Source organism: Anas platyrhynchos, chromosome Z, assembly GCF_047663525.1.
Source record: "Anas platyrhynchos isolate ZD024472 breed Pekin duck chromosome Z, IASCAAS_PekinDuck_T2T, whole genome shotgun sequence".
Taxonomy (NCBI): Eukaryota; Metazoa; Chordata; class Aves; order Anseriformes; family Anatidae; genus Anas; species Anas platyrhynchos.
Window position 1 is genome coordinate 30,327,324 of NC_092621.1, and position 17,158 is coordinate 30,344,481.

Consider the following 17,158-nt stretch of genomic DNA (forward strand, 5'->3'; position numbering starts at 1 on the left):
TGGCAGTCCTCCCCTTGCAAGCTAGAGACTGGTACCTCTGTATAACAGGGCCTCAGGGGAGAAAATCGTGGTTGAGGGGTCTCTCACTAGTAAATTTCAGAGAATGCCAATTTCCCTCCAAGCAGTTTACCAAAAATGTCATCCACCCCCACTCACCACCCCCCTTTCAGCCAAGAAAACCATTTCAGTCTGTCCATATTCCTTCTTTTCCTGAGCAGACTGCTATTCCAGTGTGCAGTAAACCACTGTGCAGCAATTCCCATAGACCTCTATATTGCAAAGGTCTGGTTTCTGTGGAGGAGGTAACGTGATGAGGCAGCACCTTTCAATTTCCCAGAATAAAGAATAGGGGGAAACTGTAGCTGCGTGCTAGAGAAATGGGGATAGTTTCTGAAGATAGGGTTGGAGATTGAAGAAGTGGAGAGAAAGAAGACTAGTTTTGAAAGAGGCATAATGAGCCACTGTGGTTTATGCACGTGGAGGAGAGGCAGGTTTGAGCTACACCAGACTCCAGTCACTGGAGAGGAGCCCATATGCAACATGGACAGCGGCTCCTGCCTTCCCTTACTGACACCTGCTTGCTGCTCCAGACACAAGCTGAGCAATTTCACTGATACTATGAATATCCATGGTACCCCATGAATTGATGGTATCAGTGAGGGACATGTTCTGTCCCATTTCTTACCTTCCCCCTCCCTAAGGCACATTGCTCACAGGAAATCATAAGCACTCTGAAAAGCCACAATCAAATCCATAATCTATATCCTGCTGGGCTGATTGATACCTATCTACAGCTCCATCACTGCCTTGGTACTACTGTGCTTCAAATGCAAAATCAGGGAGCCGGAGATTGGGTCAAAGTGATTCTGCCAAGTCTACTTTGGTACTGTGCCTTATTTATGATGTGCTGGCACATCATCAGCCAAGAAAAATTGTCCTGTGGATCACAGCAGTATAAAACCTATGTTTAAGCAAAGGCTCTTATTCAAATGCCCCAGGCTATGGCCTGTTGATAACCATTTTAACATACAAATGCAATTTTAATTTTGACTTCCACGTAAATTAGCAGCAGTAATAATTTGGAAATACTTGCTCTGGGGCCAAAGCAGATGGAGTAATGCAACACACTCCTGAAAGCCATAGCTGGCCCATATTCACCCAGATGATTTGTCTCTGTTACTCCATTATTCCATTAAAGTCACTGGAACTACACCATGGATGAAACATATTTAATTTTCTCCTCTGATTTGTTATCTGCCCTAAATTACATGAGGAATAAAATATTTCTGACTAGATATAAAAGGGAAGTAATTGTTACCTGTGCCAATTTAGATGTTCACTGGATAAATTAAATGTGATTTTTGCATGATGTGAAAGAAAAGGAGACTAAACAAGACAAAACAAACCAAACAAACAAAACCAGATGAAACGATGGAAAGAACACAGGCATTTTTTTTCTCTTATCTTTGTATGTAGTGCAGTGGGAAGAATCTATTAGAATTTTACCGTAATAATTTGTAAAACGATTTCCACTACATAAACAAAATTAAGAAGTAATCAAATCATGCTAGAGATAGCCTGTGGTATAAACATTTGCAAAGGAAGTTTGTGTCTGTGTCAGTCTTCTTAATTGATTTCATTTCAGAGTAACTAAAAATGTACTGACTGTAAACATAAATGACTGTAAGACTTCTTTAATCCCATGGTAATTAATTCTTTGGCTTGTGAGAGTTGCGTATTTCTCTTTTGGGAAGGATTGTTCAGCAAAAATTCCAGATTTTTGCTATCTAAAGGTTAATGAAAAAAAATATATATATTTCAATCCTTGAAGATTCTTTTGTTTCCCTATTATGGTTTGTCTTTTGAGAAAAGGAAGTAAATGAATGTATATAGATACACAAACTTTGAAAATCCAAGCATGTACACAGACCTATAAACCTTTGGCTTTGACACAGCAATTTTTTTGTTTGCAATAAGGGAAGTCCCAGTGTTATCTAATCCTCTTAGTTAACTAAAGCACTTATCAGCTTAGTAATGTTGCACTTAAACAAGAAGCTTCCTCTTCATTCTGGGAATGTTTTAATAGTCATTTGTTGTTCTGACTGGAAAGAGGTTTCTCAGACCTGTCTGCTTTTGTGTAGCTTTATTTTTAGGTACAGTACCTATCTATACTTTTAAGTATGCCACAACGTCATATTTATTACCAAGCAATTTTAACTGTATGAAATATTAGATTAATTAGTTACAGTAATTACCTCCATGAACGGCACCAATCTGAACTGGAAGGACAAAACTGAATGTGTAAATTTGATTCCAACTCCTCAAATTCCTGTTTTGTTTTTTAATCAAAACCCAAATTTCTTTGTTCATTTAGGTGGTAAAATTTACATTTGGATGGGGACATAACAGATAATGAAGTATGGAACAGATCTGCTTCACCTTGTAATTTCCAAGTGAAGACATTCCTACAGAGATATGCTGCTGCTTAATGCTTGCCCAGGAATAATGTTTGATTAGCTAATATTTGCTCATTTTGGTTTCCAGCTGGGACTCTTACATGACAAGTGCTGTATATGCCAACCAGGTCTGATTCTCTTCTCCATTCCTAGTTGAATTTAAAATATTTTGTTCACTGTAAGAATAGAGAATTGTTTATCATCCCATTTTTTGTTTCTACTCAATTCTTCTCACGTTGTTTCACATGGGCACCAGCATCGAAGCCAGGAGCAGTCTGAGGAGTATCAAGTGGTATTACAGAGCCCTGGGAGCAGCAGTGAAGGACTCTGGAGCACAGGTATTTTTTTATCAGTTCTCCCAGTCAAAGGCAAGGAGATTGAAAGGTCCAATCGAATCTGGCAAATCAATAGATGGTTACAGGACTGGTGTCACAGACAAGGGTTTGGCTACTTAGACCATGGGACTTGCTTTGAGAAACATGGTCTTTTGGGGACTGATGGGGTCCACCTGTCAGAGAAAGGGAAAATCATCTTCAATCATTGGCTTGCTAAGGTTGCAAAGAGGGCTTTAAACTACAGTTGCCTGTGGAGGAGAACCTCAGTCCATCCCACTCCTCCCGGTTTGATGCCAGTGTCAGCAATAGATGCCCAGAGCCTGCAGAAGGGTCATGGGTCAGCAGGAGAGCACCTGAAAAGCAGCACAAAGGAATTTCAGCCACTCCAGACAGTAAGTCAGTTTCATCAGAGGCCCAACTTAATGCTAAATATCTTCATGCTAACACATGTAGCATGGGAAATACATGTAAACAAGAGGATGGAGATGTTCACGCGTCTGCAGGGCTATGACCTTATTGGCACTACAGAGACACGGTGGGATGGCTCTCATGACTGGAGTGTTGGAATGGAAGGGTGCAGGCTCTTTAGGAAGGACAGGCAGAGGAGATAAGGAGGGGTTGTTGCCCTTTCTGTCAATGCTCTTTCTGTTATGGGACAACCTGGGGGCCCTGGGGACCCTGCGGGGGTGCAGAGGAGCTTTTTTCCACAGCAGCACACCGTGCCAACAGGAAACCTGCCGGCTTATCGGGAGGGGTGCTCACCTGCCACCCATCTGCTGGTCTACAGCCCCGCAAAAAAATAAATAAATAATAAAATAAAATAATGCTAAGTGTGTACAGGAGATGGCAGTGCCTGACATTTATGGCAGAGGGAGCAGAGATCATCCTCAGCACGCCCCAGCACCCATCTGTGTGTGATTACATTGAGTTTCCTTGAATCTCCTGAAGCACTCAGCAGTGCCTCAGCGCACATTTTCGTTCTTCAGCTCACGAGTGCCCTGAACTTGGGGGCTGAAGTCTTTTGGGAAAGTTACGGGAGCAGCTGCTGGAGCCACGCACCCGGTGCTGCGCTTCCGAAGGGCGGCGGTGGCGGCAGAGGTGCCGGGAGGGGGGGGGGAACACCCCGGGGCACCCCGTTCCGCTTTCGGTTTTATTTCCCGTCAGCGCCGGGCGTTCAGGAATGGGAAAGCCTCGGGGGCAGCTGCCTGACTCACGGCACGATGCCTCAGCCGCCCGGGGGTGCTTTTCAGGCCCCTTCCTGGCCGCCCGAGGACCGCAACTCGCAGCACTTCCCGGCGGCCGGGGGCTGAGGGCTGGCGCTCAGCGGGGAGGCCGGGCCGGGCCGGGCCGGGGCGGGCCGGAGCCGCCTCCAGCCGCCCAACGTAGCCCCGGCAGCAGCCGCCGGGGCCGGCAGGGAGCCAGGCGGCAGCGGCAGGTAGGGGGGAGCCGGGCCGGGAGGCAGCGGGGGGGGTCGCGGTGGTGATGGTGGTGGTGGGGAGGGGGGGGGCCGGGACCGCCGCCTGGAGACCATGGGGAGCAGCGACGGGCGGGGGGGGGGGGTCTCCGTCTGTGCTGTGGGGCAGCAACACCCCTCCCGAAAAATAGAGAGAAAAAAGCCCCCCCCCCCCCAAAACAAAACAAAACAAACAAACAAAAAGACCACCACTGTAGTTGTCTATGCTATAAAATGTGTATATATATATATACATATACACACACACATATATATATACACAGCCGTCGTTTATGCTATAATACATTGCATATAATAATATATAAAAATCTGTATACCTACCTATAAAAATATATATATACATATACATACATACATATATATATATATATATATATATATGTAACTGTAAAAATAACCTCCGTGGTCTTTTGCTTGCTGCTAAACACTTGGATGGAAAGTCCAGCCCTGTGAGCTCAAGGCAAGCAATGAAAAAGGGGAAACTGAATTAATGACTCTGGCTACGGTGATGGCTTTTGTGGTCTCAAAGTCATAACTTCACAGATTTTTTTTTTTTTTTTTTTTTTTTTTTTTTGTGCCTTCGTTTCTGAAAAAAATAAAATGTCAGTAAATGTGTTTTTAAGCACAGAAGAAAGTGGTGGAAATAAGACTTCATCAGTCTCACCTATTATGGAAATCCACCCCCTCAGCCTGCTAAGGTAGTTTCAGGTTACGAGAACCTAAAGGTTACATTCAGCTGTTTCATATACTGCTGTCATGTTCCTCCCACACTTGAAGCAAAAAGCCCAGCTCTTACCAATTTTGTCTGTTATGTGCTTTTGCTTCCATGACAGGTACTGAGTAGGCTGCCAGGTAGAAAGAAGAAAACATTTCCTGAAAACTTTGAAGTGGTCATTTCACAGTATTTTAACTCTTCTGAGAATCTCAAATGTTTTTTGAGATACGTGAAGGCAACGTAGGTGAGTGAACTTACACTGAAATACATTTAAAGTCATATTTTGTGCTGTTGACAAGGTTATCCCGTTAACAGTGAGCAGGCTAATGTAAGTAGCATCTTTTGGCTTTTCATGCTTGTTTTTTTTTTTATTATTATTATTGTTTTTTTTTTTATTATTTTTTTTTGCTAAGCTAACACACAGGCTTAACAAGTCTTGTACCACACAGTGGCACAGCAAGAAGCATGACCATGCTCTGATCTTGTAGAGCGAGGATCTGTTATCCCGGAGAAGGGTAGACGGTGCTCTTCGGTTTATTCCTATTTATGAGCTTTGCACACGCAATACATTGTGCAGAAATTTCCAGTCATTGTTAGTTCAGTACCACACATGGTAAAAACTGTCGCTTGGTATTAACATACTAAGGGCTGTTGCTCACATGTTGCTGTACTGAGATGATATGTTTCTTAAAATGCCTATGGCATTTTACGTACTAATTTTCCCAACAGTGTCTTGTTACTGTGAACCACTGGTAGCAATAGAGAATTTTCCCTAGTGGGGAATTTTCCTGTTATGGGGAAGTTTCCTGAAGGAGTAGGTGGAGTTAATCAACATTTAAGTGCTGTCACAAGAAGACTTGGTCAAATAGTTCTGTTCTTCCTGTCATCTCCATTGGATTGTGAGGGAACCAAACAGGCAGCAACACTGAAGACTACTTTTTGCTGTGAATATCTTTTTGCTTTTATGGAACGGTGTTGTCTATAGATACCAGAAATCATCAGAAGGAAAGAAGGGGCATTTTGGTAGGCTCTGTAAGAAAAACAGTAAGCTTTGGTGAAGATCTTTGATTGGCATCTGGGTCTCAAGCTGATTCAACTGAGCCAGCTAGTGTCTGCTTTTGCTCAGGGTAAAAAAGAAGAAAGGTCTGTAATGGTTACTGCAGCAAGTTTTTTCGCATGCATTTGGATTTGACCTGGACCTACTTTTCTTCTCACTGGAAGTGAAAAATTGATTACAACAGCATACTTTCTTGGTCTTGAGGAATTTTGTAAGTAATACTTATACATTTTTTGTGTGTAGCAAGGCTTGTCTTCCTCTGCAATGGGAGAAAGCATAGAAATTAGAGTTTTACAATTTCAGGATAGAGTCGCAGGTCTGAGAACCATAGAAGAGCTTACTGGCTATCATTATCATCCCTCTCCCAGCAGTTAATCAGAACACCTCTCCTGGAGGTAATGCCTACACAATAGCGGGTACCATAGGCAATGCATGCCCAGGTATGGTTATCATCCCATGACAGTAGTCCACATGCTGTTTTTTTTCTGGGCAGCCTCTCAGCTCTGGTCTCTGTCTGCTTTGAAGAGAGTAGACTGTTTTGGGCATGAGCATACTGCAGCTCCGGTCATCCTGCCATTGGGGGCACAGAACGCCTGCACGCTTATTCGGTCAGTGTCAGAGGCTCGCTGTGCAGAGTGCAGATGTGTCAGAGTGAGTACAATCAGGGCACACTTGTGAGACCAGTATTTCACTATCTTGTTTGAGCAGCTTTGCTCTGGAGCTTAGTTGGAGTGCTGACCTGCTTTGTTTCTTAGGCAGTGGCATAATGACAGAGGCATTTTGATGCATGTGCGTCACCAGAAACTCGTAAGTACCCACAGGCAGCAAGTTGCTAGTGCTTTTGAGAACATCATTTGTGGTTAAAGAATGAATTGGGTACCTAACCACATAAAGAATTTATTCATCAACGGAACAAATCTTTCATGATGAGGGTCTCTGTTTTTTCCTGTCCTTTTTAGGAGAATGTCCCATGTGTTAGATTGGATCCCTTTCTCAGCTCCATCTGTATTGCCTTCTGCAAATGTCCTGTTGGGATCAGGGAGCATCTGTCAGAGGAAAAGAGTAGCTTGAATCAAATTCTCTTGAAGCTAATCCTCTTAATCTAAGTTACTGTGAAGTCACATGTCTTAATGACTCAGGGCAATATTTTTAATTTTTTATCATATTAATGTTGAAAACCAAAGAAAGAAAAACACTTAAAATGGTAGGATTTGCAGTCCAGTGAAAATCTAAGGAGTTAGGAAATTTAATGGTTATCACAGTTGCCTAATTTCTTATGCAAATGCTGAAACCACCACTAGAAAACTGTTGAATGCAGTCTTTCCTTATTTCTGTGTCTGTTTGGGTATCCAAAATGCAAGTTTTATTTAGATAGTACTGCTAGTACTGCTCTGACTTAAAATGCACGTGCAGTGGGCACGTGAAGGTGAGTGTGAGAATTGACGTGAATCAGTGTTTTCTAAGTTTAAGTGTTATCTAGGAGTATAAAAGCCATATCAGTAAAGAGGGGAAGGAATCTCTTGGAAAACTGATATAATTTGCATACTCAGAGGTAAAGCAGCAGAAATTCAAGAAAGCAGAGTTTGTAGGCTTTCTGTGTCACTGTTTTACAAAGGCACCGTTGTGTGGATGCTCATGAAGTTGTTACTCACCACACAAATTCCGCTCAGAATATGTGCAACTTCACAAGCCCTGTGACACCTGAATGACACCTGAAACCAGGTGTCATAAGGTGGGTTGTGTTCACAGTACATTAAAGTAAGGCCAACTGGTGGGAAGAACTGAGTTCCGTTTCTTCCAGTGAATGCATGTAGAAAAAATCCTCCCTCCTCTTCAAGCAGGAAGGACACTTCCTTCTACGGTTTATGGGAACATCTGGGAATTTGTGAGTAATTGTTTAGTAATTGATGGAAGTGATAAAATCCATGTTTCACCATAAGCAAGGAATTTGTTTAAAGGAAATGAATGTAGTTGCTCTTCCTGGACCCATCCAGGAAGGACCCATCCCTGCCTGACCTAAACACAATTTTGTCATCCCTTTTACTAGAGTGGAACTCAGTGCCTTGTGTCTAGTTCTTTGTGTGGAGTGACTGTGAAGTATATTTTACAGTGGAAGTTAGAAAACAAGCAGAGATTAATGTTCTTTGATTATTTTATCATTTTAGGTTCTACCTACATCATGGAAAAGCCTTTGTTTCTGTATATGTTTTCATTCTACTGGTGTTTCCTAAATGGTAAGAAGCTGAGTTGTAAGAAGTAGCGGAACTATTTAAGTGTCTTTCTTTTCTACGTGTAGGCATGGAAATGTTAACCTCTCAGTTTTCCTGCAGGTGCTGGTGTTCGGGGTTTTTTAGCTTACTGTTTTACATAGAAAGGTCATCGTATGCTTTTACATTAAACTAGATTAATGTGCTTAATATGGACGGTTTGATATGGGGGCAGGTTAAAATCCTTGTCAGTGTTCAGCCCAGACAGCAACTACGACAAGGTACTATTTGCATTACACGAAATTTTCTTTTGTGTCAGTGTGAGGCTTGAGAATTGTTATGTATTTTTGAAAATCCTGTGTAAAAAGAATTGATGTTTATATGAACAGAACATTCTCATAAGAGGCACTAACAATTGCCTGGTACTGTAGTGGTGTTCTGAAAGCAACATCTGAGGGGGTGTATGCACGCATACAGCTATTTTTAATATACACGTACTGCTTTTTTGTGCATTTGTGCACAAAGCAGGTTTCTGCAGGTATAAATAGCCCTGTTTGTCCCAAACTTGGGAAAATGCACGCAAAAAAAGTTCAACTTTAAGAACATGGCAGATACTTTTAGTCCTTAAAATGTCATTTATACTTATATATACAGTGTGTTTGATAAAGCGTGACTTTCAAAATTAGGCTTATAATTGGAAAATTAAGTTTTCTTTCAAATTTTGTTTTTCAGCTTTATTCACTGTTGAAGCTCCCCAGTCACTCTACATCGTGGAACTAGGCAACAATGTGACCATGGAATGCACATTTCCAGTGAATGGGAAACTAAAGTTTAGAGATCTAAGTGTCAGCTGGGAAAAAAAAGATGAACTTGGAAAGGATGTGTATGTACTTTTCAAAGGGGAGGAAGACTTCAAAAGTCAGCACAGTGACTTTAGGGGGAGAATAAAATTGTTGAAAGAGAATCTGAAGCTGGGGCAGTCTCTCCTTCAGATCATGGACGTGAAGCTCAGAGATGCAGGGCTTTACCGCTGTCTTATTGACTATGGGGGAGCTGACTACAAGACCATCAATCTGAAGGTTCAGGGTGAGTTCTACCACAGGATGTTCACTGCTAGATGATACTGTTGAAAGATTTTGGGGGCATCCTGGAAGGAAGGCGTGTCTGCACTAGCATTTCAAGAAAGCTTTCTGGAGACAGGAAAAGCCTCGTGGCCACTGCACAGCTGTGTCTTCATCTATGTGGAATCCATGTTCTGTCCTTTATTTTCCAGACATATGGTGTGGCAAAAACCATTTAGACAGCGCAAAGATCAGAAAGCTATTGCAACTTCCAGAACAGTGTCAACACTGTAATAAACCCTGTACCTCAATTACTGTAGAGACACACAACAGTGATATTTACTTTTTCTATCGGGAGTATTATTTACAGAAGCCAAGCTTGGCCCAAGCACAGAAACTTGGCCCAAGGGCCTTATCCTTGGGGATAAAGAAAAGGTATCTTGCTTATATGTGTTGTTCTTTTAGCTTCCTCCTGGTAATCATCTTATTTAATTTCTTTAGCTCCTTATAGAAACATAACCCAAGGAGTGGTGAGCACAGGAGACAAGGAATGGAAGTTAACCTGTCAATCAGAAGGATACCCAAAAGCTGAAGTGATATGGCAAAATGGAGAGTGTGAGGATTTGACTGATAAGGCAGATACAAGTTATGAAACTGGAAGTGACCAGCTATATCGTGTAACAAGTACACTCACAATCAAAAATAGGACTCACGAGAATTTTCGTTGTATCTTCTGGAATAAGGAGCTTCAAAAAAATACATCTGCAATTTTATACATAGCAGGTAACTTTTGTAAATTTCATTTAAAGTAATGCATTTTAAGATATTGTGTAATTTTGTCCCAGTTGGATCAGCCATTATTTTTTTTTCCTGTATAATTTTGAAAAGGCTAAAAAGAAATACCTGTATGTTACATTTTGCTATTAATGTACACTTCCACCATAACAACATGTTCATTATGTTTGTGTGGAAGGATCTAGTTGTTCCGTGGTTAAAATTTTGCATGGCCTACATGAATTTCACCTACATGGTAATTGCATATGAACCTGTTAAAAATGTTCAATTATTTGAAAAGCTTGTAGCTTTTAAAACTTTCAAAAAAGTCTAGAAATGAGACCTTTCCATGTAAATTAAATACACCTTTCAAAAACCATTCTGTTTTGATGTTGAGAATTGCCAAGTAAATTTGAACAAACTGGTCTGAATACAGCTGAATACAGCTGAATACAGCTTTTGCTGTGACCATATTTAAATTTAACAAATTTTACACAAATATTTTTCCTGATAAAATGTGGATTGAGGGAAGATGCACAAAGACCAATACAACTTCCCATTAGACCTTTTAATTGGGTACCACACCTACTACTTTTGCTTACTCTTCCTTTTTGCATTGTACCTATGACATAGTTCAGCTAGGCTGGAGAGCCAGCTAACAAGCAATATTACTGTTTATCAGACTGTTACTCCGGTCGTTTCCATGGTCCACTTGCTCATGCAATCTTAAAAATGATGGTGCTGGCATGCTTTTTGGGAGTGACAAGGGTGAAAACAGTCAGCTCAGAGTAGGAAAGCTAAGTAAGCCTTTCAAAGGGTGGTGAGAGGGTGAGTTCAGTTCTGACAATAAATGCATCTGGGTTTCAAGGAAGCCACCTGTATGCATTATAGCTTTACCACAACAAAGGGACTCTTTCTCTAACAACTGTTCCTGTAGTCCTGACAGAAGGACTTTAAGCTGGATGTAGACTTTGTACCTTGGTGATAAACAGGATTTGTGACAGGAAGGAAAGGCACTGTCATATGGAACACAGGAAGGAAAGATAGATATGAATATGTTCTATCTCTTTTGCCTTTAATGGGGTAATGAGATACGCTGAAGTGAATCATCAGCACCAGGTGATGCTGATGCAAACTAAAAGTCTGTTACCACGTCCATCTAGAATGCTCATAGCAAAAGTAGTAGGATGAAAATGAAAGAAAAAGGGAGAAGCTTATGTAATTCTGCAATGTCTTTCCCCTACTTGTTTTTCCTGAAGATTCAGCTGATGATGTGCTTCGGCCTGAGAGCAGACGCTTTGTTGGGGCAATTGTCGTTGTGATTGCTCTCGTTGGATCAGTGCTATTTATTCTCTGCATAAGAAAAGGTATTCAAGTTATTTATTTTGGTGTATTGCAGTTGTTATCAATCTGTTCTGTTGATTCATCCTCCCAGAGGTGGGATGAAATAATAAAAGCCCGCCTTAGATCCTTCATCCTGAAACCATTCATTTTTTACCACAGTTTATTTTTGTTTCTTCACCTGATCTAATCAGATGCTAGCTGTTAAGTTAGCATAGTGGAAGAGGTTGTCAGCCCCTCACAGACCATTTACCATGGATTGTTATTACTTTTTCTTACAGGTAATGAGGTAGAGCAATACAATTAGTATTTAATCTGTTGAACCACCAAAGCAGAGTTTATGCACCTACTAGAAATGGAAGCTATTCTGTGTCCTCCCTTTTAACTGGGGACCTGAATGCTCAGAGCAGATAGGGCGCTTTCATTTTTTTAAAAGACTTTTTGCTGCAATCTCTGAACTGTGTGCATTTTTTTTAATAATCTGTTATGGACTGTAGATATATCTCCATTTTGGCTAAAATACCATTAAAATGGTACATTACACATGAAGTGATATGTCCAACATTTTGAATCTGAAAGATTTTTTTTTTTCACAAGAGGTTTGCACTGAAGCTTGATACCACTTGTTCCATTTCTTTGTTCAGTTTTGAGGTTTTTCAGTTCACTTGACTGACTTGAATTGGATATTTTCAGCATCACACTACACTGAAAGCATTGGCAGTAATTTGTTTTAATTTGCTACAAGCCAGAGGAAAACCTTGGAGAACTAATTCTAATGTATTCATGCATGAAAATAATACACTTATGCACCAAGATTAAAAAAAAGAAGTGTGAAATGTGTCGCATAACAGTAAGTTCGTATGAAGTAAGTACTTCATACACACACACATACATCCCTTCCTTATGGGATGATGGATTTGTTCAAGGATTTTGTAATCAGTGATACTTTTTTACTTTTTAACACATACGATAAAATCATGCAAACCTCAGAACATTCATTGGGACTCATTTGAAAATATCATAAGGAAAGCGTCTTTTTCTGAACATTCTATTTTTGGCTGGAACTCTTCCTCAAATTATAATAAATTTGCGATTTTTATTTTTTTAGCTTATCTATAGCTACTTTTTTTTTTCCTTCCAAATAGTTTTTGAGTTTTTTTTTTCTTGTCAAGCTTCATGCAGAGAAAAAGTACTAGAGGCATTGATACAGTACTCTTAGCATTGTAGTAACATGCCAACATGATTCAGCTAAATGTTACCAGATGAAAATGAACAAGACAGTAACCTGAGTTCTTCTTTTGAAATTCCCCAATTTTATAGTAGACGTAAATGGGTAGCTGCCATGAAATTAAGCTGGAACTAATGCAAAGGCTTGTTGTAATGTCTTATCAAGGGTTGTCTCAAAACTTTGTACACTAAGAGAGATGTGCTTTCTCAGGCTGTGCACCAGAACTGGTTTTCCTGTCTGCCAGCTCTCTCTTTCCTAGTGAAAGTCAGAAACAGCACCAGTTTCTGGCTGCAAATAACACAAAACCACAACATCTACAACGAGTCTTCATGTTCAAAATCTATGAAATACATGGTAGAATTTAATGTGGATATTCACGTTACAAACTCATCTCATGCATAGATGCTATGGAAACATGTCCTGGGAGAAGTGTTCGTAAAGTTTAGCAGGCTTGCAGGAGATGTTAACAGGCTGCAGTAAGGCTGTACGTAACCTACATGTCTAAGAGTATACTGCTAGGAACATAATAGGAACAGGAGTAGAACATGAAAGTGGAAGAAGAGACAGCAAAATCCTTGACTTCTCTGAAGATTCCCATCTGGGGATTTCAGTGAAGGTCAGAAGTTTCCTAGGTTGCTTGAGTTTTCTTTATCATGTGCATGTATACATGATAATATATATATACATGTGTATTTGATTAACATGATATATGTGATTAACATGATTATGCTATATATATGTGTGTCATAAACAACAAATTGATTGAGAAGCTGAAGTAGTGAGAGTGTTTTTCCTTTAAAACCCAGGCTATCCTAGATCAACAGCCAGATGATTCTTTAAGAACAGAACCTCCCTGGAAGATGTGCTTTCCCCCCCTTTTGTCTCCCTTCTTGTTCTCTGTTGCACAATATGTTCAAATTCTGGGTGAAAAAAACCTTTGAACGAGTACTTTTCTGTCATATTAGTGTAGGATGCCAATGGTTTTGCAACTAGAAAGGAAACAAGAAGGAGAACTGGCAGACGAAAGGCACTAAAGAGTACATCTTAAAGCCTTTGAAGAAGTGGAGAGTTTTGAGAACCATCATGACACTATGCTAAGAGTACCCTTCCTACCAGTGTGCTTAAGTCCGTACTAGATCTAAAATGAGTATTCTGCTTTTGATTTGTTTTTTTTTTTTTTGTCTCTTATTGTTTTTCAGCTAGTACAAGTAAGGACAAGAGAACGTGCATGGCTAACTCATCAATGAATATAGCAAGTATGTACTTATGGCATAAATCTATCTCAGTGTGACTCTTGTGGAAATAACTGAGAAATGATTCTTTAACTGAGAATCCATTCTGTCATGGTGACAACAATAGGCAAAACTACATTCAGCTGTCGTTTTGCTTTCTACTTTCTGTTTAAGTAACAAGTAGAAATTGAAGAGTCAGTTTTGATTACTCTGTTAACTTCTTGAAAAGAAAACGTGAAAAAAAAAAAAAAGCATACCTGTTCTAGAAGCAGGTATGGTCTGTGATTTAGGAAGTCAGTGACAGGATGAGACCTGCTGCCTGGAATGTACACCTCAGTACGTTGGATGGCAGCACATCCTAGTGCATAGAATCTGATCTGGAGTTTTAGGTACATTGATCATGTGTTATTTCCAGTATTATAATGTGCATTTAAGGCTGTTGAGAGGATCACAGAAAGAAGTTCTCTAATAGCTTCTTTTTCCTCCTGTTGAGATACTAGTGCTAGTTAGTAAAGTTCACTGGGTGACCAGTACCACCATGACAATTAGAAATGGAGGTGAAAGTGGAGACAGTTAATATTTAAAGAGGGAGAGAAGAAATTAAAATCCTTTAGCCTTCTCTTGTGATGGCTTACAGTTTTTGGTTTTTTTTGTTTGTTTTTTTTTTTGTGTGTGTGTTTTATTTGTTGTTTGGTTTTTTTTAGAAACTGCTTTAAACTATACTACTCTGTGAAAGTTAGTTCATATAGACTTCTTTTTTTTTTTTTCCCTGAAGAAAACTTCTTTTAACTATACTTGCCCCAAATGGACACAATATTTGGTATTAGTCTCTTCCCTGGCCTGTGTTTAAGTCACATGCTTCCTGGTAGGCCTGAGACAGCACCTTTTTACAAAGATTAATCACTATATGAGTAGTTTAATTTGTGCTGACTGTTATCTGTATGTCTATGGTTTGTTTTAAGAGCTGCCAAAAGATAAGGATACACATGACTGGAGAGGTCCTCATTTTGAAGAGGAAGAGTTGAAATGTAAGTATAAATGATAATGGTAAAAATAGTAGCAAATTTCACACAGCATAAATCATTCGTTGTCATCACGTCTAATGACCTAAGTCTGGATTCATGAGTCTTGATTCATGGCTACTTTATCTAGTTCCTTGTTTCAACAGATGGAGTCTTCAAGAGCTTAGCCTTCTATTACCTCTTAGAAATTAACTGTCAGCACTGTCTGTCTGCTGGGAAATATATAAAAATAACTAATCTAGTTTAAAAAAAAAAAAAAAAGCCCTGCAAAAGAAGATACGATATATAAATATACAAATTAGTCTTGTATCTAGCTCATATTTTTCTACAAAAATAGTTGTGCCAGCACAACCAAAGGAGTGATGATGATGGTGGAGAGGGAGACCTTAACCCATCACTACCACTCAAGTGGTATCAAGCTATGAGATTCTGACACAGCAAAGCAAGAAAATAAGTAACTGAGTCTCTGAAACCCTTGAAGTAGATCCTGGTGTAAATCAGAAAAGTGAAATTACTGAAATTTTTCTTTCACCTTCTTTCTGACCTCTAAAGCACTTAAATTACATTCCATATCCCTCCTTGTTAAACTTTACAAACACCTAAACAAGGGCAAGCAAGTCCAGATCTATGAGTCAAAATGTTAGGGCTTAAGGTTACACTGCTAGGGATACTGACAATAGGGCACTAGAAAATGTATTGGATTTTGAAAGAAAGAATGACTTAAGCCACAGAAATATCACTATTTATTCAGAGAGCAGTTTCCACCTGTGTGTTTGAACTACCACTTTACTTCCTGCCATGTTCACCCTCTACATGACCTTTATATTAATTTCATTTTAGATCTTTCATTCTGACAATGAAAGGAATTTTTCTTGGTTACACTAAACTTTATGAAAGAGTCACAAAGGCATGAAATGTTCCGTTAATTTATCATTTTGTGATTTGATTTTTTTTATGTAATTCTTCCTTTTACAGATATACATATTGAGAAGACTTAGAGAAAGAAGGGGAAGTTTTCTGAAGGTTTGATGGTTCTGCTGTTCTGTGCTCTATGTATTCAGGGAGATACTAATATTTTGTTTTTATTCTGTGGTTGCAACCTTCTTCCTTATCATTGTAACTCAGGAAAACTGCAGTGAAGTTAATAGAATTGTCATATCATAAAAGGCCCTTGGATTCAGGCCTCTGTATATGTGACTATGTATGAAAGTGTTTATTTAAATGTCCACATTCCTGCTTTCTCAATTTTATGCACTTTCAGGAACACATCCTATTTAAAAATGTCTTTAAGGTAAAGCACTTTAGGTCCATGACCATAAGGATTTTCATAGCTAATTCTTAAATAGTCCATCTTCTGCACTTTTTTAACATGCCTGAGCTCTCAATTCAGTGTAGAGATTTTTTCCTCCAGCTTGTAAAGAATGTTTTCAATACTTTGGTCCACATAAAATATATGGGTGCAACAAGAGAAGGTGCCGTACATACAGGGCATTTTCTGTCTTAACTGTTGATCTTAAAATATTGGCTACTCAGAGCTAAGTCTGAAATGGGCATTGTAACCTTCTTGATAACAGTGATAGGGAAATCATTAGATAATACTAAGTTCCTTTCTCTGAAAAAGTTGTTTTGGGGATTTTAATTTCCTTTTGATTTAGCTGGCACTACTTGGTTACCGCTTGTTACTCTTCTGATTTACCATTTGGGGATAATGCAACTCTTTGGACCTTCAGAAAGAGCAGCTCTTGATTTGGACTGCCTTTTTTTCATCCTGCCAACAGAGGAGGAACCTTCTCACTGTCAGGACATGAAATGTATGTTCTTGTGATTAGTTCAGAAATGCTGATGGAATGTACTCGTGGATCCCACCTCCGAAGCTACTGCTTTGTTACATTTTTCAAGGTGCATAGCTTGTTTGTTTGTTTGTCATACACAGATGAAAATTATTTATTGCAATACTGTTCACAGTTATATTCCATTATATTTTTTTAATAAAATATGTTTCATTTTTCTTGTGGCTTTTTTTTTCCATCTTTGACTTGTTAATATGTGGTATTCGGACTACTCATGCTGTTTGTGGAAAACTCAGGTACCTGAGATTAGGGTGTAGACACACACTGTTCTCTGTGTGTCTCATTAGAGACATATAGTCTCTGATTGCTCTCACAAAGACAAGACAGTGAAGATCTGGAATCTCACTGGACTCAAATTACATTTTTTCAGTTTAAAGTAAGTTAGTTTGTTGTGCGTTCCTAGAGA

At 39.5% G+C, this 17,158-nt stretch overlaps 1 protein-coding gene across 5 annotated transcripts; it reads left to right on the forward strand.

The window, feature by feature from the left end:
* The first annotated feature begins 3,713 nt into the window (after positions 1–3,713).
* CD274 (CD274 molecule) lies at positions 3,714–16,910 on the forward strand. 5 transcript variants are annotated; one of them, XM_038170981.2, is made up of 9 exons: positions 3,718–4,226; positions 5,099–5,224; positions 8,203–8,271; positions 8,977–9,330; positions 9,807–10,088; positions 11,339–11,446; positions 13,848–13,904; positions 14,843–14,908; positions 15,878–16,910. In XM_038170981.2, the coding sequence occupies exons 2-9, from the start codon at positions 5,194–5,196 to the stop codon at positions 15,898–15,900; spliced, it is 990 nt and encodes a 329-aa protein (XP_038026909.2). In that variant the 5' UTR covers positions 3,718–4,226; positions 5,099–5,193; the 3' UTR covers positions 15,901–16,910. The 5 variants fall into 5 exon arrangements, with proteins under 5 accessions (XP_038026913.2, XP_038026909.2, XP_038026912.2 ...); XM_038170984.2 differs by lacking the exon at positions 3,718–4,226 and adding an exon at positions 6,107–6,248; XM_038170985.2 differs by lacking the exon at positions 8,203–8,271 and having other exon boundaries at positions 3,714–4,226.
* The last annotated feature ends 248 nt before the right edge of the window (positions 16,911–17,158 follow it).

Bases quoted from the DNA above. Each gene is read 5' to 3' on its own strand.
- CD274 (XM_038170981.2), top strand. From the start codon at position 5,194: ATGTTTTTTGAGATACGTGAAGGCAACGTAG. The intron at 9,331-9,806 runs GTGAGTTCTACC...TAATTTCTTTAG, and splicing joins CATCAATCTGAAGGTTCAGG to CTCCTTATAGAAACATAACC. The intron at 13,905-14,842 runs GTATGTACTTAT...GTTTGTTTTAAG, and splicing joins CTCATCAATGAATATAGCAA to AGCTGCCAAAAGATAAGGAT.